At 35.8% G+C, this 23147-nt stretch overlaps 1 protein-coding gene across 1 annotated transcript in view; it reads right to left on the bottom strand.

Moving 5' to 3' along the window:
- Positions 1–22027, bottom strand: part of LOC131060410 (sm-like protein LSM2) — a 31092-nt gene extending 9065 nt beyond the window's left edge. Inside the window, exons 1-2 of the mRNA XM_057993646.2 lie at positions 21821–22027; positions 21584–21742 (exon numbers count right to left, since the gene is read on the bottom strand). Of these exons, the coding sequence (XP_057849629.1) occupies positions 21584–21742; positions 21821–21823 (162 nt within the window). The 5' untranslated portion in view covers positions 21824–22027. The remainder of the gene's footprint in view (positions 1–21583; positions 21743–21820) is intronic.
- Between the last annotated feature and the right edge of the window lie 1120 nt (positions 22028–23147).

Genomic DNA, 23147 nt, shown 5'->3' with positions numbered 1-23147 from the left:
ACATTTTATTATCTGATTTCTACAACTTGTGGAGCATGGAATTATGGTTCAATTAACCTGAGGATGAAAACCCTCTAGGTCTGGAATTAAAGGGTGAAAACCCATAATTCCTTGGAGAGATTTCACATAGAAATCACCATTGTGCAGAGTTGACTGATTTTCTAGTAGATATAGATAAAGATTTCAAACTAATAACATTTGCTGTTCACCAGAAAATCTGATCACTGTCTTTGAAGGAGGTTGCCAATCATGGCTGTGGCATTCTAAGGACTGGTTAACTGATTGTAGCATCATCCTAAATTACACTTGTTACATTTTATACAGCTGCAGCCTCTTGCAAACTGTTGTTTCAAGACAAATAAATTCTTGCAGTTGTAATAAACTAAATTATTCAGTAAGCCAATTAACAATTCTGTGCAGATATCGTGTACTTGCAGCCATAAAAGTGCCAAGACATTTAGATCACAGAATTCGATTAAGCATTCCAACCACTTTGTGAGCAGCCATTAATATTTGAATTGTGTGAAGTAAATTAATTTTGATCAGATATTACAAAATATTCCATTCAGGATATTCCATATGTGGTTCAGCATGAAGGAAGGAAAACACTCTTAAAACCATGGAAAGCTGGGGAGGCATTTGAAATGTCAGCTTTGTCACTTGTATCAATGAGCTATTGCCTATTAAAAATCCTCCAAAAAGAACAAGGGATCAGCTTGTTATGTACTATGCCAAAGAAAAGAAAGAGAGCATAGTGGGATCCAACCTACACCATTGGTGCAAAAGTTGCTGAAAGAATATTCTGACATAACTCAAAAGAGATGCAGCTGGTTCACCTCCTTCAAAAGGTATTACACACTATACTGATTTGGTGTCAAGATCAAAGCTTCCCAACCAACCTACATTCCAATCATCTCCAAAAGAAAATGAAGATATGAGAAGGTAGATTTACAAATTCTTAGAAAAAAGGTTCATTAGGGAAAGCATGAGCCTTGTGCCGCACTAGATTTACTCTCATTTAAAGGTGGAAGCATGTGGAGAACATGTGTGGACCCTATAGCATCAACAAGATCACAGTAAAGTACCAATACCCACTTCCTAGAATGGAAGACATACTAGACTGCTTGTCAGTTCCTAAGATTTTCTCCAAGGTTGATTTGAGGAGTGATTACATCAGATCTGAATCCGAGAAGGGGATGAATGCAGGACATCATTCAAGGCGAAGGACAATTTATACAAATGGTTGGTAATGCCTTCTAGAATGTTAAATGCCCCTGCCACTTTCATGTGCACCATGAACCGGGTATTTTCCCACATTGGAAAACTTGTCATAATCTGTTTTGATATCATTCTGAATTTCAGCAGGAGCATGAAAGAGCATATGAAGCATTTACAAATTGGTTCAATACACTTTGAGAAAAGTGAGTTTTGTAGAGAGTCGAGACAAGTTGTTTTTCCTTGGAAATGTGATTTCAGCGGAAGGAGTATCATGGATACCAAATAGATTAAGGCTATACTTGGATGGCCTACCCCTCAAAGCATTATAGAAATAAGTGGTTTTCATGGTTTTGTAAACTTTTATAAGAGATTCATGAATTTCAGCAGAATAAGCACTCCAATGACTGATGGCATCAAATGGAAGTCCTTTTCTTAGACCCAAGTGGTTGAGATAAGCTTTGAGTTGTTTAATAAAAAGATGAGAGAAGCCCTGATACTTGCCTTACCAGAGTCTGAAAAGATCTTCACCATCAAGTGTGATGCTTCAGCAGTGGCCATCAGGGCTATATTAGATAGAGATTAAGCCAGTTGCCTACTTTAGGAAAAACTAAATGATGCCATGAAGAGGTATGGTACTTATGAAAAGAACTGTATGCAATTGTTCAAACATTGATGATTGAAACAATGAAGGCAATACTTGTTACATTAAAAAATTCATCTTATTGATGGGTGTTCAAGTGCTGAAATACATCAAATCTTAAGCCAAATTATCACATAAGCATGCCATAATGTAATGTCCCCATTTTTATGCAATGATGTTCCATAAGCGTTTGGCCAGTTTTTGGGTTTTCCCACAAGTCTCTGGGTGTGCTGGGGAGAACTCCGAAGATCTTGGAGAGCTAGGGTTCGATTTCTTGGCATTCAATGTTGGCATTATGCTCAGTTAGTGATTTGGATTGCAGTGACACTTTCAATAGCGCTTTTGGCCTCTAAGACTATTCTCCACACTTCTCAAAGAGCAAAGTCTATTTATAGTAAGTTCCCATTTTGGCACCAGACGTCTTCCCAGCTTGAGTTACTCCTTGGTGTGATCAATTTTGGTTTCCAAGGCCTTGGTGGTGATTTCCACAACATGGTTGGGAACATTTAAATGATGCACTAAATTTCTAATGTTAATATTTATTTATTTTACTTTTACTTTAGTATTATATAAATATTTTATACAATAACATTATATCCCCTCAAGTGGCATCTAGGCAAGGGGGACTTGCACATAAGTTGCTTTTAAATTATTAAAAATGCCATTCGAGGGAAAATGAATTATTATGAATTTAAAATTGCTTTCTTCTCCCTCCAACTCTATTAAAGAAGATTTGGGCTCTCATTTGGATCATTCAGAAGTGCACACATAGCAAGATGCTATCAGATTGAATGGAGAGTTCTTCCGAAGATTGATCAATGATCAAAACCCTCATCAAATCATTGGTTTTGGATCTCAGAAATGGTCCCTAGCTGGTAGAGGAATCACCTTGGTTTTCACAGAAGTTTTTTTGCAGTTCAAAGTTTCAGAGAAAATGAGGATATTCATGGTTTTTTGATTGTAAGATTTTGGGTTTGTAATTTGGTTTTTTGGAAAAAAATTGGTTGTTTTTGTAATGTCCCCACTTTGAAATAGAATTTAATGGTAAATATTAATAATATAATTGAAATTCAAAAGAAAATAAAATAAAATTGAAATTAAAATTAAAAAATGAAAGCATATAATTAAATATAATTAAAATTTAATTAAGTTAATGAATGGTCAAAAGACATGGAACGAAAAGTTGTGACTCCCTCAAATATGAGATTTCAAAGAGAGAAGAGAACCTCATTTGAGAGGGGGGTAATTTTGGAATCAGAAGTGCAGATCTGATTTAATAAGAAGTGCAGATCTGATTGTGAAAGGTTGTGTCCCTTTCAAAGGACAGTAATAATTAAGAGTTGAACTCTTTCAAAGGGTGCTAATGGTAAAAGGGTGTGTCTCTTGCCAAAGGGCATATATGATGAAGAGGTGTGACCTCTCCCTAACATTGAGAGATATAAAGGAAAGGAATCAAAGCATCTAGGTGACAACACCATTGACCAGATCAGATCAGAACTGTTATTAAGTTACAGGCAGTAACATCCTTGTTCTTGGTGGTATGCATGGGGATGTGCTCAATATGTATGCTTAATATATGAAGCCTGATAATGTTCTTATGCAGAATTTAGTAGTATTATTAATATAGACTGCAAGACATCTATACACTCATTGCTTATGCATTAACTTGAATGGTGATCAATGTTTGGTGGTATTGATTCGAACATCTTTGAAACATCCTGAAGATTGCACTGAGCTTGTGTTAAATTGTTCTATTTGATGGTGAGACAATGCCTAGTAGGATTCCATCCGATCATTCACCCATCTTCCTATATTCTTAGGATTAAAATAGACTCTCTCAACCCCTCATCTTTTGCCATTTTTTCAAACTCAAGTTAGTTTAGGATAAAAAAGCATCAACGTATTGTAACATCAGATGATCTAAGTTCTAGCAAACCGAGCATTCAGGCATTCTAATGTAAGTCCCCTTGTGATTCCAGCATAATCACATCAAACCAATGAGCTTATCCACACGTAGTGACCCTACATTCATGAACCTTGGAGTTTTCTCAAGTGATCCTTAAGCTAATCTTCAGCATTTGAGAGACTTGGATCAAGAGAGGATAAGATACTTATGGTATTTTATTTTGTGTTCGCATATGCATAAAAAACACATCAACACTTCCCAAGATTGCTTATTCTCAAGCAAACACAAACTAGGATACTCTTAGAATTTCTTCTTCACTTGATTGAATCCTTTTTCAGATACCAGGATCCCAAATCAATCTTGGAAATATTATGAATCTCTTTGATGATACAATGTATTTTGTTAACTGCCTATTTGTTGCTAAGCCTTGTTGAACAACTTTGTCTTTTTTGTCTTCAAACAATTTTGCTTGATGATTCATATTGTCTTGCAAAATTTCCTGAGTCATTCCCAACACTACTAATTGCCCTATCCCTACAACTTCTAACTTTCTCGTGAGCCTGCCTTTATAAAAAACCATTTCACCATTCATCTTTCAATGCGCTACTCTGATATCATCAAAAGTTGTGGACTTGAACCAAGACATCTCTGCTTTAATTTTTAAAAAGTGGGGTTATCCCAATAAACAAACCTCTTTGCATCCATTTCAAAAAGTGGATTATCTGCAACCTAGCGGAAAAACTGAAAATTATTCATATTATCAGATTGGAAATCATTTGCATATTTAAACCATTTATATTGGCCTAATTCTAAACAAGTGTCTTCTAAATGCTTCATTTTTTATTCTCAATCAGTTCAACATTTCCAAATTACTTATCATTCATTGTTGATCTAATAATTCCTGCATACTCAAAACCAGTGATAGTAACTATTGAAACTTTTTCTTTAACTTGGTGCTCTGATGTGTTTACTTCCTCATTTGTCGAAAAAGAGTTTGTTGAGATATCCTCAACACTTTCATTTTTGTGACCCAAAAATTCTGAATTTGGGCTAATCCAAATGTCCTCAAATGCATATTCATCCTTCATGCTCCTCTAAAATCAATCAATGACTCACCATGTAAAAGTTTGAAAGATAGTGCATGATTTGGTACATCTTCCTTCAACTTGAACTCTTCACTTCATTGATATTTTGGTGACACGTGCCATATTAAAAACTGATAAAACATTTTCTCCTACCAAAGACTCTTTTATCTTCAACTTACTTTTTAGGTCCCTTTTTAAGTTTGTACATTTTCTTGTAGTTCTAAATTTGGCCCAAATGAATATTTAATTATTAACACTTTCTTTAATTATTCGCACATTCTTTAATTATTAGTTTAATTAAAATTTATATTGTTTAATTAATTCAATGAACCTTTAATTATTAAATAAATGGATGATGAATCAGTACCAAATAAGTGTATTAATTATATTTAATTTTTATTTGTATTCATTTTGTATCTACCAATATGAATCAAAAACATAGAGCATACACATGAAAAACACGAAGCATACACATGGATATCTGCAAACACAGAGCATACATGTGAATACACATATTGTTAGATTCTTTTTCGTTAACTAGGATGATTCATTGATTCATCTTTAGACTCTTTACCCTGACCCTGCAGGATGGCAGGATCATTGCTCTGATGCCACTGTAATGTCCCCAATCAGGGATTAATAGTAATAATTCTATTTAATATGTTTATAGTATCTATCAATTCTATTTTAAGGAGACATTTCTGATTAAATCTGAGAATATAATTCTGTATTGATCATTGACTAGCATTAATTGATTATTATGCATGGATTTGCAATAAAGGGAAGACTCATAACATAAGTCAGATCATACCTTAAGCCTGCAACCGATAGCTTGATTATGGATAACCCTGCAATCACAAGGATGTAAACACAGAATACCTACAGCATATACATATTATGAGTCGATGTAATAACACTAACATATAGACAGGAGAAAGTACCTTGGACTAAATGGGAGAGCAAGGACTGGTTACTCTTAACACCCTTGCTAGATGGTAGTTCCCCTATGCTTCCAACTTAATCCTTAATACCTTCAGACACTCGGACTTCACCTCTGTCTTGGGCAGACTGGCAGGGAAATTGTAACAGGCCTCTTGACTCCATGGGTCTCTGACCACATGGCAGCCCCTCGTGGCAACTGTTAACTGTCTCCAATGCTCCCCCCAAGATAGAGATAAACTTGATAGTCTAACAACTCTATCGTGTATTCAGACTTAATTCACACATATAATTCTTGTAATCAGATAGTATAATTATTTTCAATATTGCACCACTAACAATATGTGTAATCAGACAGAATTAAGTAGACCGTAAATAGATTATATAAACAACTTACAGAACCATTCCATCATGGATATAAACTTCTAGGTCCTAATATTGTTGGCAACAGTCACTGTGCCTGTATAATATATTAATAACGGCCAGTGATCTTATGTGACCATACGGTGGTTATTGAACACTGTCTTACCTAGATTTATACCTTTAAACATTCAAATTATTTCCAACTTGGTAAGACTGATATGGAGAAAGTAACTGGTTCCTTGACCTCATGGGTCCAATGACCATATGAAAGCCCCTTGTCACCACTGGAAACCCTCTCCATACTCTTCCCAAGATGGACATACTAACAGTTTCTTAAACTCCTTATTGAACAAGCAGCATTCATATTATTACACAGTATATGCTCTCAGACATATTCACACAGTATATATATATATATATAAACTTCTAGAACAGTATTAATTCATCATAAACATACACTTAACATTCCAGTATTCTAGATATTATTAATACTGATAATAATCAGAATAATATGACATTATTAAATGCTGATACTGATCTGAAGTAATATGATATTATTAATGCCGAGATTTTTCTGAAAATTATGATATTATTGATGCTGATAATAATCTGAATAATATGATATTATTGATGCTGATAATAATCTGAATAATATAGATGCTAAACGTGTGCTGTGAATTCTATAAAAGCAGGGAAGTACTTTCTTACATGTTTGTGGTGAAGAAGAGTCAGACCTTTACGTATCTCCTTGGTCTGAAGTCCTCCTAAAGTTATTCACCTCCTTTATTAATTGTTCCCTTCTATATGTCCTTTGACTCCCACGCAAGCTTACCTTTTATGGTGAGTGAAAGGTACGGACAATGGGAGAGTCGTCATTTATCCTCGAGTCACTTCCTCCCATCTTAAATGATATATAAGGGATTCAGTTTAATTAATCTTTTCATTTGGTTTAATACACACTCAGCCCAAATGAATATTTAATTATTAATACTTTCTTTAATTATTCGCACATTCTTTAATTATTAGTTTAATTAATATTTATATTGTTTAATTAATTAAATGAATCTTTAAATATTAAAAAAATGGATGATGAATCAGTACCAAATAAGTGTATTAATTATATTTAATTTTTAATTGTATTCTTTTGAATCTTAATTTTATTATTAAATTTTTTTCCAAGTGGGGACATTACAGTCCACGCCTCCCAAATTTGCTTGTCCTCAAGCAATGTCGATTTTAACTTTCTCGAACTAAGTCATCTACCAATATGAATCAAAAACACAGAGCATACATGTGAATACACATATTGTTAGATTCTTTTTCCTTAACTAGGATGATTCATTGATTCATCTTTAGATTCTTTACCCTGACCCTGCAGGATGGCAGGATCATTGCTCTGATACCACTGTAATGTCCCCAATCAGGGATTAATAGTAATAATTCTATTTAATATGTTTATAGTATCTATCAAATCTATTTTAAGGAGACATTTCTGATTAAATCTGAGAATATAATTCCGTATTGATCATTGACTAGCATTAATTGATTATTATGCATGGATTTGCAATAAAGGGAAGACTCATAACATAAGTCAGATCATACCTTAAGTCTGCAACCGATAGCTTGATTATGGATAACCCTGCAATCACAAGGATGTACACACAATAGCTACAGCATATACACATTATGAGTCGATGTAATAACACTAACATATAGACACGAGAAAGTACCTTGGACTAAATGGAAGAGCAAGGGCTGGTTATTCTTAACCCCCTTGCTAGATGGGCAGTTCCCCTATGCTTCCAACTTAATCCTTAATACCTTCAGACTCTCAGACTTCACCTCTGTCTTGGGCAGACTGGCAGGGAAATTGTAACAGGCCTCTTGACTCCATGGGTCTCTGACCACATGGCAGCCCCTCATGGCAACTGTTAACTGTCTCCAATGCTCTCCCCAAGATAGAGATAAACTTGACAGTCTAACAACTCTATCGTGTATTCAGACTTAATTCACACATATAATTCTTGTAATCAGATTGTATAATTATTTTCAATATTGCACCACTAACAGTATGTGTAATCAGACAGAATTAAGTAGACCGTAAATAGATTATATAAACAACTTACAGAACCATTCCATCATGGATATAAACTTCTAGGTCCTAATATTGTTGGCAACAGTCGCTGTGCCTGTATAATATATTAATAACAGCCAGTGATCTTATGTGACCATACGGTGGTTATTGAACACCGTCTTACCTAGATTTATACCTTTAAACATTCAAATTATATCCAACTTGGTAAGACTGGTATGGAGAAAGTAACTGGTTCCTTGACATCATGGGTCCAATGACCATATGAAAGCCCCTTGTCACCACTGGAAACCCTCTCCATACTCTTCCCAAGATGGATATATTATTTATTAACAGTTTCTTAAACTCCTTATTGAACAAGCAGCATTCATATTATTACACAGTATATGCTCTCAGACATATTCACACAGTATATATATATAAACTTCTAGAACAGTATTAATTTATCATAAACATACACTTAACATTCCAGTATTCTAGATATTATTAATACTGATACTAATCTGAATAATATGACATTATTAAATGCTGATACTGACCTGAAGTAATATGATACAGAGTTCCCAAACTCGCCGTGAGTCAGGTGAGTTCACCGAGTTGGCGAGTCGAGCCAAGCTCGGCGAGTTTTGCTGACTCGGGACTCGGACTCGGTGAGTTTTGACCATAACTTGCCTGACTCGCGAGTCAGGCGAGTTATGGCAAAACTCGCCGAGTCCAAGCTCCAAGACTCGGCCACGACAGGTCAATGTTTTGACTTGTTTGACAAGTTAGTCTCTCCGTCAGGATTCATATATGGAATATAACATTTAAGTATAAGAAAGAGAAAAGACATTCTTATACTTTAAGTTATATTCCATATATATTGTCAGGATGTTTGAGAGTGGTTTCGGACTTCCATGAGTTATCATGCAAAATCTAGTTTTTGGAGGATCCTTCAAATTTCCAGACAGTCAAATTTCAAGCCATTTCAGGATCAGGATGACATTCCAAACTTTTAAGGCGAGTTCACTCTGACCTTGATGTAAGGGACGGGACCTAGGAGGACACAATGCATTCAACCAAGGTTTGATTTAGCAAGTTGAAGCGTGACCAGATAGTACACAAAAATCCTAGGAATGATCTAAATAACCCCTAATCACTCAACTGACCTAACCTCCTTCACTCCACCTTGAGGAGATCCACCTGATTTGATGACCTTTGAGAAACTCAATCCCTTCAATACAAAGGCTAAGACACTAAAACGACCAACAACAAAACTAAAAGAGCTAACCCTAGAAAGCAAAAAGTGGGGGTCTTCATTTGCAATGGGGTGATGTGTGAGTACCTCACAACAGGGATGTTTTTTAAAATTTTGAAAAAAGGGGGGTGTGTTGGGGACATTTCCTACCTTGCCCAACATCCCAAAAAATCCCCCCATGGGGCACAAGGTTATTTTTGGCAAGGGACATGTCTCTGAGGAGCATATTTTCAAACCCTTCTGGCCTCACAATTCCCCCTTCCATCCAACATATATATAGCCTAAAAACTAAGAGGTCCAAGAAAGACCAAGGTCAACTATAGTCCCAAGGTAAAACCTAAGTTCAACAACCACACTATTTAATGCTACCATACACAAGCACTCCTTACAGTTTCCAAGTGAAGATGTTCATGATGTCTCATGTTGGTGCTCCCAAAATTTCAATTTGGCCAAAGAAAATACTAAACAGAAGCCCCAAACAAGTAGATACTCTACCAACATGCCTTTCATGGCATAACAAGCTAGCACACATTATAATTGGGCTTTATTCAATAATGGGTGCATGAAACAAGTTTTAAATTGTTAAAAATCTCTTAATTTCAAGGGTTTTTTTATTTTGCCGAGTCATTGCCGAGTCATAGCCAAGTCACGAGTCGAGTCGGCCTTGCCGAGTCCGAGCCTGGGAACTTTGATATGATATTATTAATGCCGATATTAATCTGAATATTATGATATTAATGATGCTGATAATAATCTGAATAAAATGATATTATTGATGCTGATAATAATCTGAATAATATAGATGCTAAACGTGTGCTGTGAATTCTATAAAAGCAGGGAAGTACTTTCTTACATGTTTGCAGTGAAGAAGAGTCAGACCTTTACATATCTGCTTGGTCTGAAGTCCTCCTAAAGTTATTCTGCTCCTTTATTAATTGTTCCCCTCTATATGTCCTTTGACTCCCACGCAAGCTTACCTTTTATGGTGAGTGAAAGGCACGGACAATGGGAGAGTCGTGATTTATCCTTGAGTCACGTCTTCCCATCTTAAATGATATATAAGGGATTCACTTAAATTAATCTTTTCATTTGGTTTAATACACACTCAGCCCAAATGAATATTTAATTATTAACACTTTCTTTAATTATTCGCACATTCTTTAATTATTAGTTTAATTAATATTTATATTGTTTAATTAATTCAATGAATCTTTAATTATTAAATAAATGGATGATGAATCAGTACCAAATAAGTGTATTAATTATATTTAATTTTTATTTGTATTCTTTTGTATCTTAATTTTATTATTAAATTATTTTTCAAAGTGGGGACATTACAGTCCACCCCTCCCAAATTTGCTTGTCCTCAAGCAATGTCGATTTTAACTTTCTCAAACAAAGTCATCTACCAATATGAATCAAAAACACAGATCATACACATGAAAAACACGAAGCATACACATGGATATCTGCAAACACGGAGCATACATGTGAATACACATATTGTTAGATTCTTTACCACTGTAATGTCCCCAATCAGGGATTAATAGTAATAATTCTATTTAATATGTTTATAGTATCTATCAATTCTATTTTAAGGAGACATTTCTGATTAAATCTGGAGAATATAATTCCATATTGATCATTGACTAGCATTAATTGATTATTATGCATGGATTTGCAATAAAGGGAAGACTCATAACATAAGTCAGATCATACCTTAAGCCTGCAACCGATAGCTTGATTATGGATAACCCTGAAATCACAAGGATGTACACACACAATACCTACAGCATATACATATTATGAGTCGATGTAATAACACTAACATATAGACACGAGAAAGTACCTTGGACTAAATGGAAGAGCAAGGGCTGGTTATTCTTAACCCCCTTGCTAGAGGGTAGTTCCCCTATGCTTCCAACTTAATCCTTAATACCTTCAGACACTCAGACTTCACCTCTGTCTTGGGCAGACTGGCAGGGAAATTGTAACAGGCCTCTTGACTCCATGGGTCTCTGACCACATGGCAGACCCTCGTGGCAACTGTTAACTCTCTCCAATGCTCTCCCCAAGATAGAGATAAACTTGACAGTCTAACAACTCTATCGTGTATTCAGACTTAATTCACGCATATAATTCTTGTAATCAGATTGTATAATTATTTTCAATATTGTACCACTAACAGTATGTGTAATCAGACAGAATCAAGTAGACCGTAAATAGATTATATAAACAACTTACAGAACCATTCCATCATGGATATAAACTTCTAGGTCCTAATATTGTTGGCAACAGTCACTGTGCCTGTATAATATATTAATAACGGCCAGTGATCTTATGTGACCATACGGTAGTTATAGAACACTGTCTTACCTAGATTTATACCTTTAAACATTCAAATTATATCCAACTTGGTAAGACTGGTATGGAGAAAGTAACTGGTTCCTTGACCTCATGGGTCCAATGACCATATGAAAGCCCCTCGTCACCACCGGAAACCCTCTCCATACTCTTCCCAAGATGGATATATTAACAGTTCCTAAAACTCCTTATTGAACAAGCAGCATTCATATTATTACAGTATATGCTCTCAGACATATTCACACAGTATATATATATATATATATAAACTTCTAGAACAATATTAATTCATCATAAACATACACTTAACATTCCAGTATTCCAGATATTATTAATATTGATACTAATCTGAATAATATGACATTATTAAATGCTGATACTGATCTGAAGTAATATGATATTATTAATGCCGATATTAATCTGAATATTATGATATTATTGGTGCCGATATTAATCTGAATAATATGATATTATTGATGCTGATAATAATCTGAATAATATAGATGCTAAACGTGTGCTGTGAATTCTATAAAAGAAGGGAAGTACTTTCTTACATGTTTGTGGTGAAGAAGAGTCAGACCTTTACGTATCTGCTTGGTCTGAAGTTCTCCTAAAGTTGTTCTCCTCCTCCTTTATTAATTGTTCCCCTCTATATGTCCTTTGACTCCCACGCAAGCTTACCTTTTATGGTGAGTGGAAGGCACGGACAATGGGAGAGTCGTGATTTATTCTTGAGTCACGTCCTCCCATCTTAAATGATATATAAGGGATTCACTTTAATTAATCTTTTCATTTGGTTTAATACACACTCAGCCCAAATGAACATTTAATTATTAAAACTTTCATTAATTATTCGCACATTCTTTAATTATTAGTTTAATTAATATTTATATTGTTTAATTAATTCAATGAATCTTTAATTAAATAAATGGATGATGAATCAGTACCAAATAAGTGTATTAATTATATTAAATTTTTATTTGTATTCTTTTGTATCTTAATTTTATTATTATTATTTATTATTAAATTATTTTTAAAAGTGGGGACATTACAGCCAAAGCAACAAGGGGCGAACATTAATGAAGTTTCAAATCAGAAAGAAGCAGAAGATAATTCCAATGATTTCCTCTTCATTTCAGCATTGTCAAGCAATGTTACCACGGATAGTGATACCTAGCTGATTGACAAGTGGTGCCTCTAGACACATCACCGGCTATCGGGGGCATCTTTCAGATTTGGCGGAGAGGCAGACTAATCTCCAAGTAATTATTGGAGATGATGCACGCTATTCTGTGAAGGGTTTTGGTGCCACTTCCCTCAACCTTGATTCTGGAATCTCTCTTCATCTCAGCGATATTTTGTTTGTACCAGGGATTAGGAGGAACCTTATCTCCATTTTAGCCTTGGAGTATAAAGGTTATCAAGTGGCATTCTCTGAGGGAAGAGTTCTTAAATGGCCAAAGAAAACCAACATCAAATCTGCTCGTGTGATTGGAAATACGTATGACAGTTTGTATAAGCTTTCCATTCGACCGGTTCAAGCTCTTCTATATAACATTTCCAGCTCAAGCGAACTGTGGCATAGAAGACTTGGTCACCTACACTTCCGAGCTCTTCCAACCTTGGAAAAGATGGTTAAAGGTATGCCTAATCTTAGTCGTGTTCTTGATGATACATGTAAGGGTTGTGCTATGGGTAAAAACACTAAGAGTCCATTTCATAAAAGTGAAAGTAGGTCCAAGGAAAAATTAGCTCTTGTACATTCTGATTTATGTGGACCTATGTCTATTGCATCTCCAAGTGGTTTCTTGTATTATGTAATCTTCATAGATGACTACTCGAGGAAGACTTGGATTTATTTCTTAAAATCTAAATAATCTAATGAAGTCTTAGGTAGATTCAAAGAATTTAAGGCTTTAGCTGAAAACTTATCTGGGAATAGAATTAATGTTTTAAGGTCTGACAATAGAGGTGAATACACCTCGAGTAGCTTTCATGATTTCTGTGTTGAGACAGAGATCAAGTGGGAGTTTTGTGTTCCCTACAAACCACAGCAAAATGGGGTTGCAGAAAGAAAGAATAGATCTATTGTTGAAGCTGCAAAAGCTATGATTCATGATAGGACTATGCAGACTTTTCTATGGGCTGAAGCCTCTAGAACAGTCGCGTATATTCAGAATAGATGCCCTCATTGGATTTTGCAGGACATGACCCCACAAGAAGCCTTTTCAAGGATCAAACCTAATATCAGTCACTTGAGGATCTTTGGGTGTCCAGTATATGTACATGTGCCCAAAGATAAGAGAACCAAGTTGGAACCTTCTGGCAAAAGATGAATATTTGTGGGCTGCAACGAAACCTCCGAAGCCTACAAAATCTACATTCCAGGACAGAAATATATAGAGGTTAGTAGAGAGGTTACATTTGAGGAAGATGTTGCATTCAGCAAATCCAAAGGTTCATGCATGGAGATAGATGATGAAGTTCATGAAAATCTTCAAGACATGAAAACTGATCATGCCCCTGAGATTCAAAGGGAGTCTACTAAACCTTTAGCAAAAGATGATCCAATTGAACCTTTTGATCCTACTGATGGGCCTAGAGATATTGTTGTGAATCGGAAGAGACCTCTTTGGGCAAGGAACACTATGCAGGAGGCAGAACAGTTCGCAGCTCCTAGAGGTACATTTAGAGAAAGTAAAAGACCTCAGAAATTCTCTAGCTATGTTGCATTGATGTGTAATCTTATTGAGACTGAACCTTCCACTGTTGAGGAAGCCTCAAATCAGCAAGTGTGGAAAGATGCTAAGGATGAAGAATATCAATCCATCCTTAAGAATGATGTTTGGGGCATTGTGCCAAGACCTGAGGGAAAGTCACTTGTTTCTTCCAAGTGGCTATTCAAGATTAAGCATGCCGCAGATGGAAGCATTGAGAAATACAAGGCTAGATTCGTGGCTCCTGGTTTCTCTTAGAAAGAAGGGATAGATTATGAATATACATTTGCTCCAGTTGCTCGATATACTTTCATCAGGACCATCATTGCCATTGCAGCAGCTAAGGGATGGAAGCTACATCAAATGGATGTGAAGACAGCTTTTCTCAAAGGTGTGATTGAGGAAGAGGTCTACATTGAGCAACTTGAGGGTTTCGTGATTCATGGGAAGGAATCCCATGTATGCAAATTAAAGAAAGCCTTATATGGCCTCAAGCAGGCTCCTCATGCATGGTATGAAAGAATTGATAGATACTTAATAGGTTTGGGCTTCTGCAAGAATGATGCTGATCTGAATCTCTACTTCAAGGTATTCAATGGTGAAATGTTAATTTTGGTACTATATGTTGATGACCTATTTGTTACTGGGGAAGATCATCTCATCCTTAGATGCAAGGAGTTGACTTTTGAATTTGAGATGAACCTAGGACTCATGCACTTCTTTCTAGGTTTGGAAGTATGGCAAATGTAATGTCCCCTTTTGGGATTAACCTTAATTTAGTCCTGAGACATCAATTTTAAATTAAAAAGAGAAGTGTAATATATTAATGAACATAACTTTATTAGATCTGAATCCATTCTATTATAATATTAAAATTAAAATTTAGGAATAATCCAGAATGTAGAACTTATCTTGACAAGTCTCTCTCTCTCTCTGATTCTCCGGATTTGATGTATGTAAGGTGAGCTTGATCTATGTATCTGATACTTGAAGCGTGTACTCGGTATAATGTATCACTGTTGTCCCCAATATGGACGGTGATGTTTTCTGATCTGCACTGGTATTATGATCCAACCTTGCAGTATGGAACAACCTCTACTCATTCTGGTATATATCCATATGACGTATGTTGTGATCCTTCTCATCGAGGATAACAAGTTGCTATTTGCAGCATCGGGTTTGGTCTGTATACGATGTGAATGTGAGATGATGTTTCTGATTTTGCACTGGAAGTGTATAACCAGTTTGATGCCCAAGGGGTGATGCTTAGGGGAGTCGTTCCAATCTGGATGCCAGGAGGAAAAACCCATCCAATGTCAATGTTCCCGTCCAAGATCCAATACTGGAATGTAGATGTCGTAGTTACTCCATAATGTAATGGTTTTATATTATTGCTGTCAAATCCCTTCTCCTCCCACATTAATTCTGACATTTTTGTCAGATCAAAGATACGATTGTAATACATTTGCTATCCTTCTGGATTGGTAATGCCCGGTAATTATGTGGTGTGTCTGTTATGTCGATATACTTGAACAATCACAAGGTGCTGCTATAATTGATACGATAATTTGGGTAATCAGCAAAGATGGTGGGTGATATTCGCTGAGAGTAGTGAGGTTCTCCCTGTCCTAATCTCCACATGTCCCTCCTTTTAAATTGTCTATCGATATCAGTATAATTATTGAAAGGTTACATCCCCCAATAACCAATCTATGATTAGTGACGACGATCCACAAAAATCCTTTAGTGATGATCCTTTAGTTAATGTAAGCACTTCTCTTTGCTTTAGATATAATCACCTAGTTTTAAATGATGACTGGTTCAAGCATTCCTTTGGAGACAAATCGTAGCCTTTGACTGGTCGCCCTGATAGACTATATAATTTGTTTGTTCTATAATCACTTTGTAGACGGTTCAATACTTATGTGTTATGACATCAAATGACTACTTGCGTGGGATATAATATTTCTGCAGATGATTATATAGGCAGCATAGGAAATGATATGCCTGTGAATAGAGAGAAGAGGTGATGTGGCTCAATGAAAGGTTCGTATTTCACCTTTAGAAGAGTTTGGAAAAAACTTTATTTTGTTGCAAGGGAGACCATTCTGACATGCGTCAGATCTGCTCTGCCACAAAGTTTACCACTTGATATGCTAGCAGCAGCAATCAAGTTCAAGGAACCGATGAGTTGAGAACTTTTTGTGTTTTGTCAATAATATAATATTGTTAAATTTATATTATTATTTGATGAATATGATGAAATTAATGTTAGTATTTATTAAATATAAATTATATATTAAATATTGTTTATTATTATTATCAAGATTTTATTTAATTCTTTTTATTTATTTATTTGGTTATATATATATATATATATATATATATATTTTAATAGTATTATTATTTATTATGAAATTCTTTTATGTTTAGATGGGGACATCACAGCAAAGGCAAAAGGAAATTATTTTGAGTCAAGGGAAATATACCATTGATATCTTGAAGAGGTTTGGAATGTTAGATTGCAAGTCTATGCCTACACCTATGGAAACTAACTTGAAGAAATAAGTGAATCTGCAGCTAATTCAGATCTTGTGGATCCCTCTATGTACAAGCAGTTGATTGGATCATTGATGTATCTAGTTAACACTAGACCGGATATTTGTTAAGCAATGAGTGCACTTAGTCAATTCATGTGTGAACCAAGACAAATACATCTAGTTGCAGCCAAGCATATCTTGAGATACTTACGTGGCACAGTTGGATATGGCTTGAAATATTCTTCTAGTATGGACCTAAATCTAGAAGACTATTATGATTCTGATTGGGTAGGGAGTGTTACTGATCGGAAGAGCACCTCTGGTTGTTGTTTCGGTTTGGAATTTGCTATGATTTCCTGATGAAGCAAGAAGCAGTGGCACTGAGCACCGCAAAGGCAGAATACATTGCAGCATGTGTGGCAACTCGCAAAGCAGTATGGCTTCTGAAGCTCCTTGCAGGATTGTTTGGACAATCATTGGAGCCTATAGTTATTCATTGTGATAACCAGAGTTGTGTGAATCTTTTTGTCAATCCTGTGTTTCATGACAGATCAAAGCATGTGGAGATCAAGTATCACTATGTCAGAGACATTGTGCAACGGAATGCGATTCAATTAGGTACATCAGCACTGATGATTAGACAGCCGATATTCTCACCAAGCCTCTTGCTCGAGTAAAGTTTGTGTACTTTCAAGACAGGCTTGGAGTTGTGAAGAATGAAGCCCTAGCTGAGAGGGAGCCTCGACATCAGTGATTTCTTGAGATGTACTTTAATGCATTCTTCTCTGTGAGAGAAGTTTGAGGTGCAAGCCCTTGTTAATGCATTCTTCTCTGCGACAAAAGTTTGAGGTGAAAGCCCTTGTTCCACCCTCTACAAGTAGGCATGGTGGATCCACCCTCTGCAAGTAGGCAAGGTGGATGTCATGGAAGAAATTCCATGATGTAGCACTTGTGTTTATTCACCCTCTAGGAGTAGCTATGGTGAACGTCATGTTGAGATAACGACATCACGTTTCCATGATGGGCACTTGTGTTTATTTGTTTTGCATCCATGGGAGTAGCCATGATGGACCTACCCTCTAGGAGTAGCCATGGTGGTTGTCACTATGTGACTCAGATCTTGAGAAGGTCTCCTCCCTAGCTAAGAGGGAGTGTTGATGTTTGTAGCTAGGTCAGATCCCTTCTAGGACCGACCTAGCACTTGTAGGTGACTAATTGGCCTATCGGCCTTAGTCACATTTTATGTGCAAATAAATATAACCTGTAATGTAACTTGTGGATGGGGCTGACCCTATATTGGGCGCCTAACTTAAAGAATTTTATTATTATTTGGCCGACCTATTATGAATGGGTGTCTTCCTCCTATATAAAGGAGATGCATTTGTCATTCACAACACACATTCAGCGAATTCATTCATTCATCCACATTCAGCGAATTTCTTCTGCAGAGCATCAGCGAACTTCACCCTTCATCAGCAGCGAATACAATTAAAAAGGGCAGCGAATTGAATTATAAAGATCACTGAATTCATCTTCAATAATAGCGAACTATTTCTAGAGCAGTGAACTTCATTTATGGTCAGTGAATTGTCTCCCTTGAGCAGCAAATAATCCTATGTGTATGCCCTAATTTGAAATCATACTACTGTGTATATGCTGGTCAGATTACTTCAAGAGTTGAAGTAAATTGTAAGAGACACACTGATTTTGTTTAATATAGACTGAGATCTTGTTGCTGGGTTTTTCACCTCCAGGAGGGAGGTTTTCCCAGGGTACTATTGTGTTCTGAGTGTCTGTCTGATCTAAAATTAACAGTCTGATCCTAAAACTAACAGTACCTTCTTTATCCTTTTGTATTTTCATCAATATCTCTTGAACAAAATCCATGTCCTCTTCTCTTTGTAAGAACCTAGGTTGAAAATATTGTATTGGGCCTCTATAGAACCTTTCATCCCTATCTTCCTTGTAGAATTTCAAGTTCCTGTCATTGGAATACATCCAACACATTAAGGGTTTTCATCTTCAAGGTGATTCCATTCTCCAAAGGAGTAAATATCAAATAATAAAAGACATATTCTTCGTATAATTCTTCCTTCCCCTTGTTCGGTGACTCTTATATTATATATATCTTTTTTCCTCTAATAGTCATGATTCTTCACATGCCCCTTGACTTTTGATTATATTTATAGTTTGTTATTGTCATAATATCATTTTGAAAAGGACACATTACATTCCAAAAGATTTGGATATCAGTCCCATCTTCAATGTTCTGGATCTTTACCCCTACCATTCCAGAAGTGAACAAGTTCAAGATAAAGACATGCTGATAGATTTGATTAGCAAATTGCCTTGGAAGAAGGAGCAGATTGAAAAGATTGTAGAAACTAAGATTGCTGCTAGAAGATCCAGTATTTGGTAAAATGGGTGGGCTTACTTGATTCCAAAAACACCTGGATCACTGAAGACGACCTCGTGAAATTTACAAAATCACACTCTTTTGAACCAGAAGGTTTAGAATCTTTCTTGAAGGAGAAGGAAATGTAAATAAATGGCTGGATCCCCACTACCCATCTGTTTCCTGCTTTGTCACTAATCATGGTTTTTTTAGTTTGTAATTGACATTTCTAGTTGTGTCATTTTAGAGAGCTTTTTTTGGCTGTCTCTTTAGTTAGGAGATTTGGGGATAGCAGTGTAGTAGAAGAGAGATGTCTGTATCACTGTCTTCAGGAGAAAAACTTCCTTCTTTTTATGACTGCAATTTTGGGTTTGGAATGAGGAATAAAAGGGCTAATACAGCTTTCTATTTTGTGTTGTTTTTTCTGATTTCCTCGGTTCTTGATTCTACAATCCTGGTTCTATGATGTTTGGCCTGTATATGTCTTGAGATGCATGATTTGTACGAATAGAGCTCACTATGGCAGCTTGCTAACAGGGGCTGAACAGAATTTTTTGAGCCTTGGTTGCAGTGGAACAGAGGTTTATCTGCATCACTTAGGAACAGGGTATGAAATTCCATTAAAGAACCCTGAAAGTAATTTTCTATTAAAGGTTATTCCTGAGTCTGCTCTGCTTTCACAGAATTTATATAAGCTGTGGATACTTGTTGCTTATAGATGGCACATTGATTAATGACAATATGGCATGAAGAACTGTACTTATTGAAGATAATGAGGTAGGATATGCACAAAATGTGCTGGTAGAGAAAGCTTTTAATATTTTTTGGAAAATGTAACTGGACGCTAAAAGCCTTAACTTGACATCCATCATCTACACATTTCCATTGTATGACAAAATGTCAGCTTTGGAACAGGGTATGGAGCTCAATAAAATTTAAATAAAACTGAAAGTGGATTCTCATCAATACCGATGTGAATCATGATTGGATTGTATGCAAACTATGAAGCATGCAAAAGGGACACGAATTGTTTGACACAAGTAGTTAGTTAGTTGCTAGAGGTTTATCTGGCGACAAGATGGCTGTGCTCATACTGCTCTTCGTTGCACCTTCCTATCAAAGTTAACATACTTTTTATTACCACCTATATTTTGGGGCCAAGGAACTCAGTAGGTTGGAGACCCTGTACTAATATCACATTACTGATTAAAAAAATTCTGTAATTGAAAATTAGAGGCAACAGAAACATTACTGTAAAAGAACTAGAAAATTGGACTAGGGTTTCTTTTCTGGATCTGAAAATAAGAGGTAACACAAAAATTATCATGGAAGAACCACCTATTGAAGATAACCAATAAGAAAGATCCTTGCAATGTTTCTCAGACAGAAAATAATCGTTTGATCACGTCCAATCAATATAGGTCTTTTAAGTACAATCAAGACAGGTATCTTCCACTAGCAGGTAACTATAATCTAAAAGGCTTTTTCTTTTAAAGAGCGTGAAAAATAACAGTAATAAATGCATTCCCTAACACAGAAGCAGAGAAACTCAAGGCCCGTGGATTAAGTTGAAAAGAAAAAGACGTTAGCAGGAAAACTTTCTCTTATGGATGCGTGACGCAATGCTTGCAATGCATTTAAGATCCTCAGACAGGTAGCCCCTGATCAAGATGATACTAAATAGAAGGTATCTGTCACTACACTTCTGCCTAATCAAAATAGAAAGCCAAATACATTAACCTTTGCAGGAGTCAACAACCCATTTCAGGGTGGCTTGTTAGTGCTATCATGCAAGATTTCATGTAGACAGTTGTTTTGAAAGCATTACAACTAAAGATATATGCTAAAGGAAAAATTAGCATATTTGCAAAGGGCAATTTAAAAGAAAATGAAGTCGAAAACGCTGAAAAAGATTTTCTCGCCAGAAAGGTAACATCGTGTTCTGAAATTAAGAATAAATACTGTCAAATGTTGCATTTTGGGGCGGAAAAACCTTTACCATTCCCCCTGACCTTGGAGACTTAGGCAGGTGTAGAAGGGTTAAAATCCCATTTTCGGGAGTCGAAATTAAAAGGGAAGAAGCATACCATATGTGGATATTTGTGTTGGTCAACGACTCGTGTGTTCTCCAGTCGGATGTTGAGATACTGATCGACTGAATGCAGAACTCCTCTAATGGCCAAATCATTCTTCAACTCCACTGTTACTTCTTTTCCAACCAATTCCTTGAAATATGAGAAGAATAGCTGCAATATTCACCAATGCCCAATGAATAGGGTTTTAACGAAGTAGTGAGGAAAACTGGTTGAAGAAGTGTAACATACCATTTTTAGTCGATTAGCAGTAAGCCAACGAAAATCAGGACTACTCCGTTTGCTTACAAACTCCGAAAGCAATAATAATCTCTGCTTTCCTTTATTGTGATACACTCATCTTGCCACGCCAAGCTACTCGATGCTATTATTGACCTTTTCTTGCGTTTCTCTCTGTAACCGGCGGAAGGATTAGCGATTTTTTCTTTTCAATATTTATTAGTAGATAAAATTGGGTTGGAGTGAGCAATTAAAGAAAATAGTTTAAAGAAGTGGTTTTCATTTGTTTTTGGTTTTTTTTATTTATCAAGAATTAGTTTAAAGAAGTGGTATATTTGACAATTTATTCAGATTTTGGATGTAGTTTTTGAGTTAAATTTATTGATTGTAGTTTTCTTGGTTTTTTTTTTTGAAGAAAATCTGTGTCTATAATATGGATTTTGTCATTAAATTGATTATCAATTGGTATGGATGAATTAGCATATTATGTCAATTTCTAATCAATTTTAGATTTCATTTTAAGAGAATGTAATAGTATTAGCATGCCTATTTTTACAAGATTATAGATAATAGCAGAAACATATCATATTTGTTCATTATTCCACTTTTAAAATTACTATATTATTATATTGTAATTAATATTAAATCATTATTATTTTATGATATTGTAATTAATATTAAATTATGTCTAAGATATGATTATATTGGAAAATTTCGGCTCTGCAACTTCGGTTCTCTCTGGCGTGGACGATGTTCGAGAGTTCAAAGGAGGGGTCTCCCACTGCGGGTCAAGCCTCCTCCACGTTGGTAAGGGTCATCGTTTCTTTCTTTGCTTTCTTTTTTTCATTTAAAGCTTGTCCTATTTGTGGTTGTGATTGACAAGTGAAGTGTGTGTCCACTCTTCCTGCCCTATGGGCGAACAATCAAGTGGTCTATTCATTAATTTGGATCGGCTGGAATCCACTTAGATCATGAACGAAGGTTTAATGGCAAGTCTTTTCGTGACGCCACTATCGGTTCTTCTTTCCAAGTCTCGGAGGAGGCGAAATTCCTTTCGGTAAGTGTTTTTGATCTAGAGAGCGATGGTGGAGGAGGAAGAAAAGGTAAGGCCTCTTCCTCTCCCTTGTTAACCTTGTCCATTTCGCCTAACAAATCTATGGCTAGGGCTTTAGATTTGGAGAAATCTAGATTGCAAGACATTGCCATTTTTTTGCGGCTATTGATGTTGATAGATGTCCTGCTAGGAAATTCATGGACGATTGGTTTTAAAATGTTTGGTTAAAAAAATTAGGGTTTAATTTTTATTTATGCATAATGGTTCAAAAAGGGCTTTTTGTTA

The sequence above is a fragment of the Cryptomeria japonica genome, chromosome 5, assembly GCF_030272615.1.
Source record: "Cryptomeria japonica chromosome 5, Sugi_1.0, whole genome shotgun sequence".
Taxonomy (NCBI): domain Eukaryota; kingdom Viridiplantae; phylum Streptophyta; class Pinopsida; order Cupressales; family Cupressaceae; genus Cryptomeria; species Cryptomeria japonica.
This window is presented reverse-complemented; position numbering and strand designations above follow the sequence as displayed.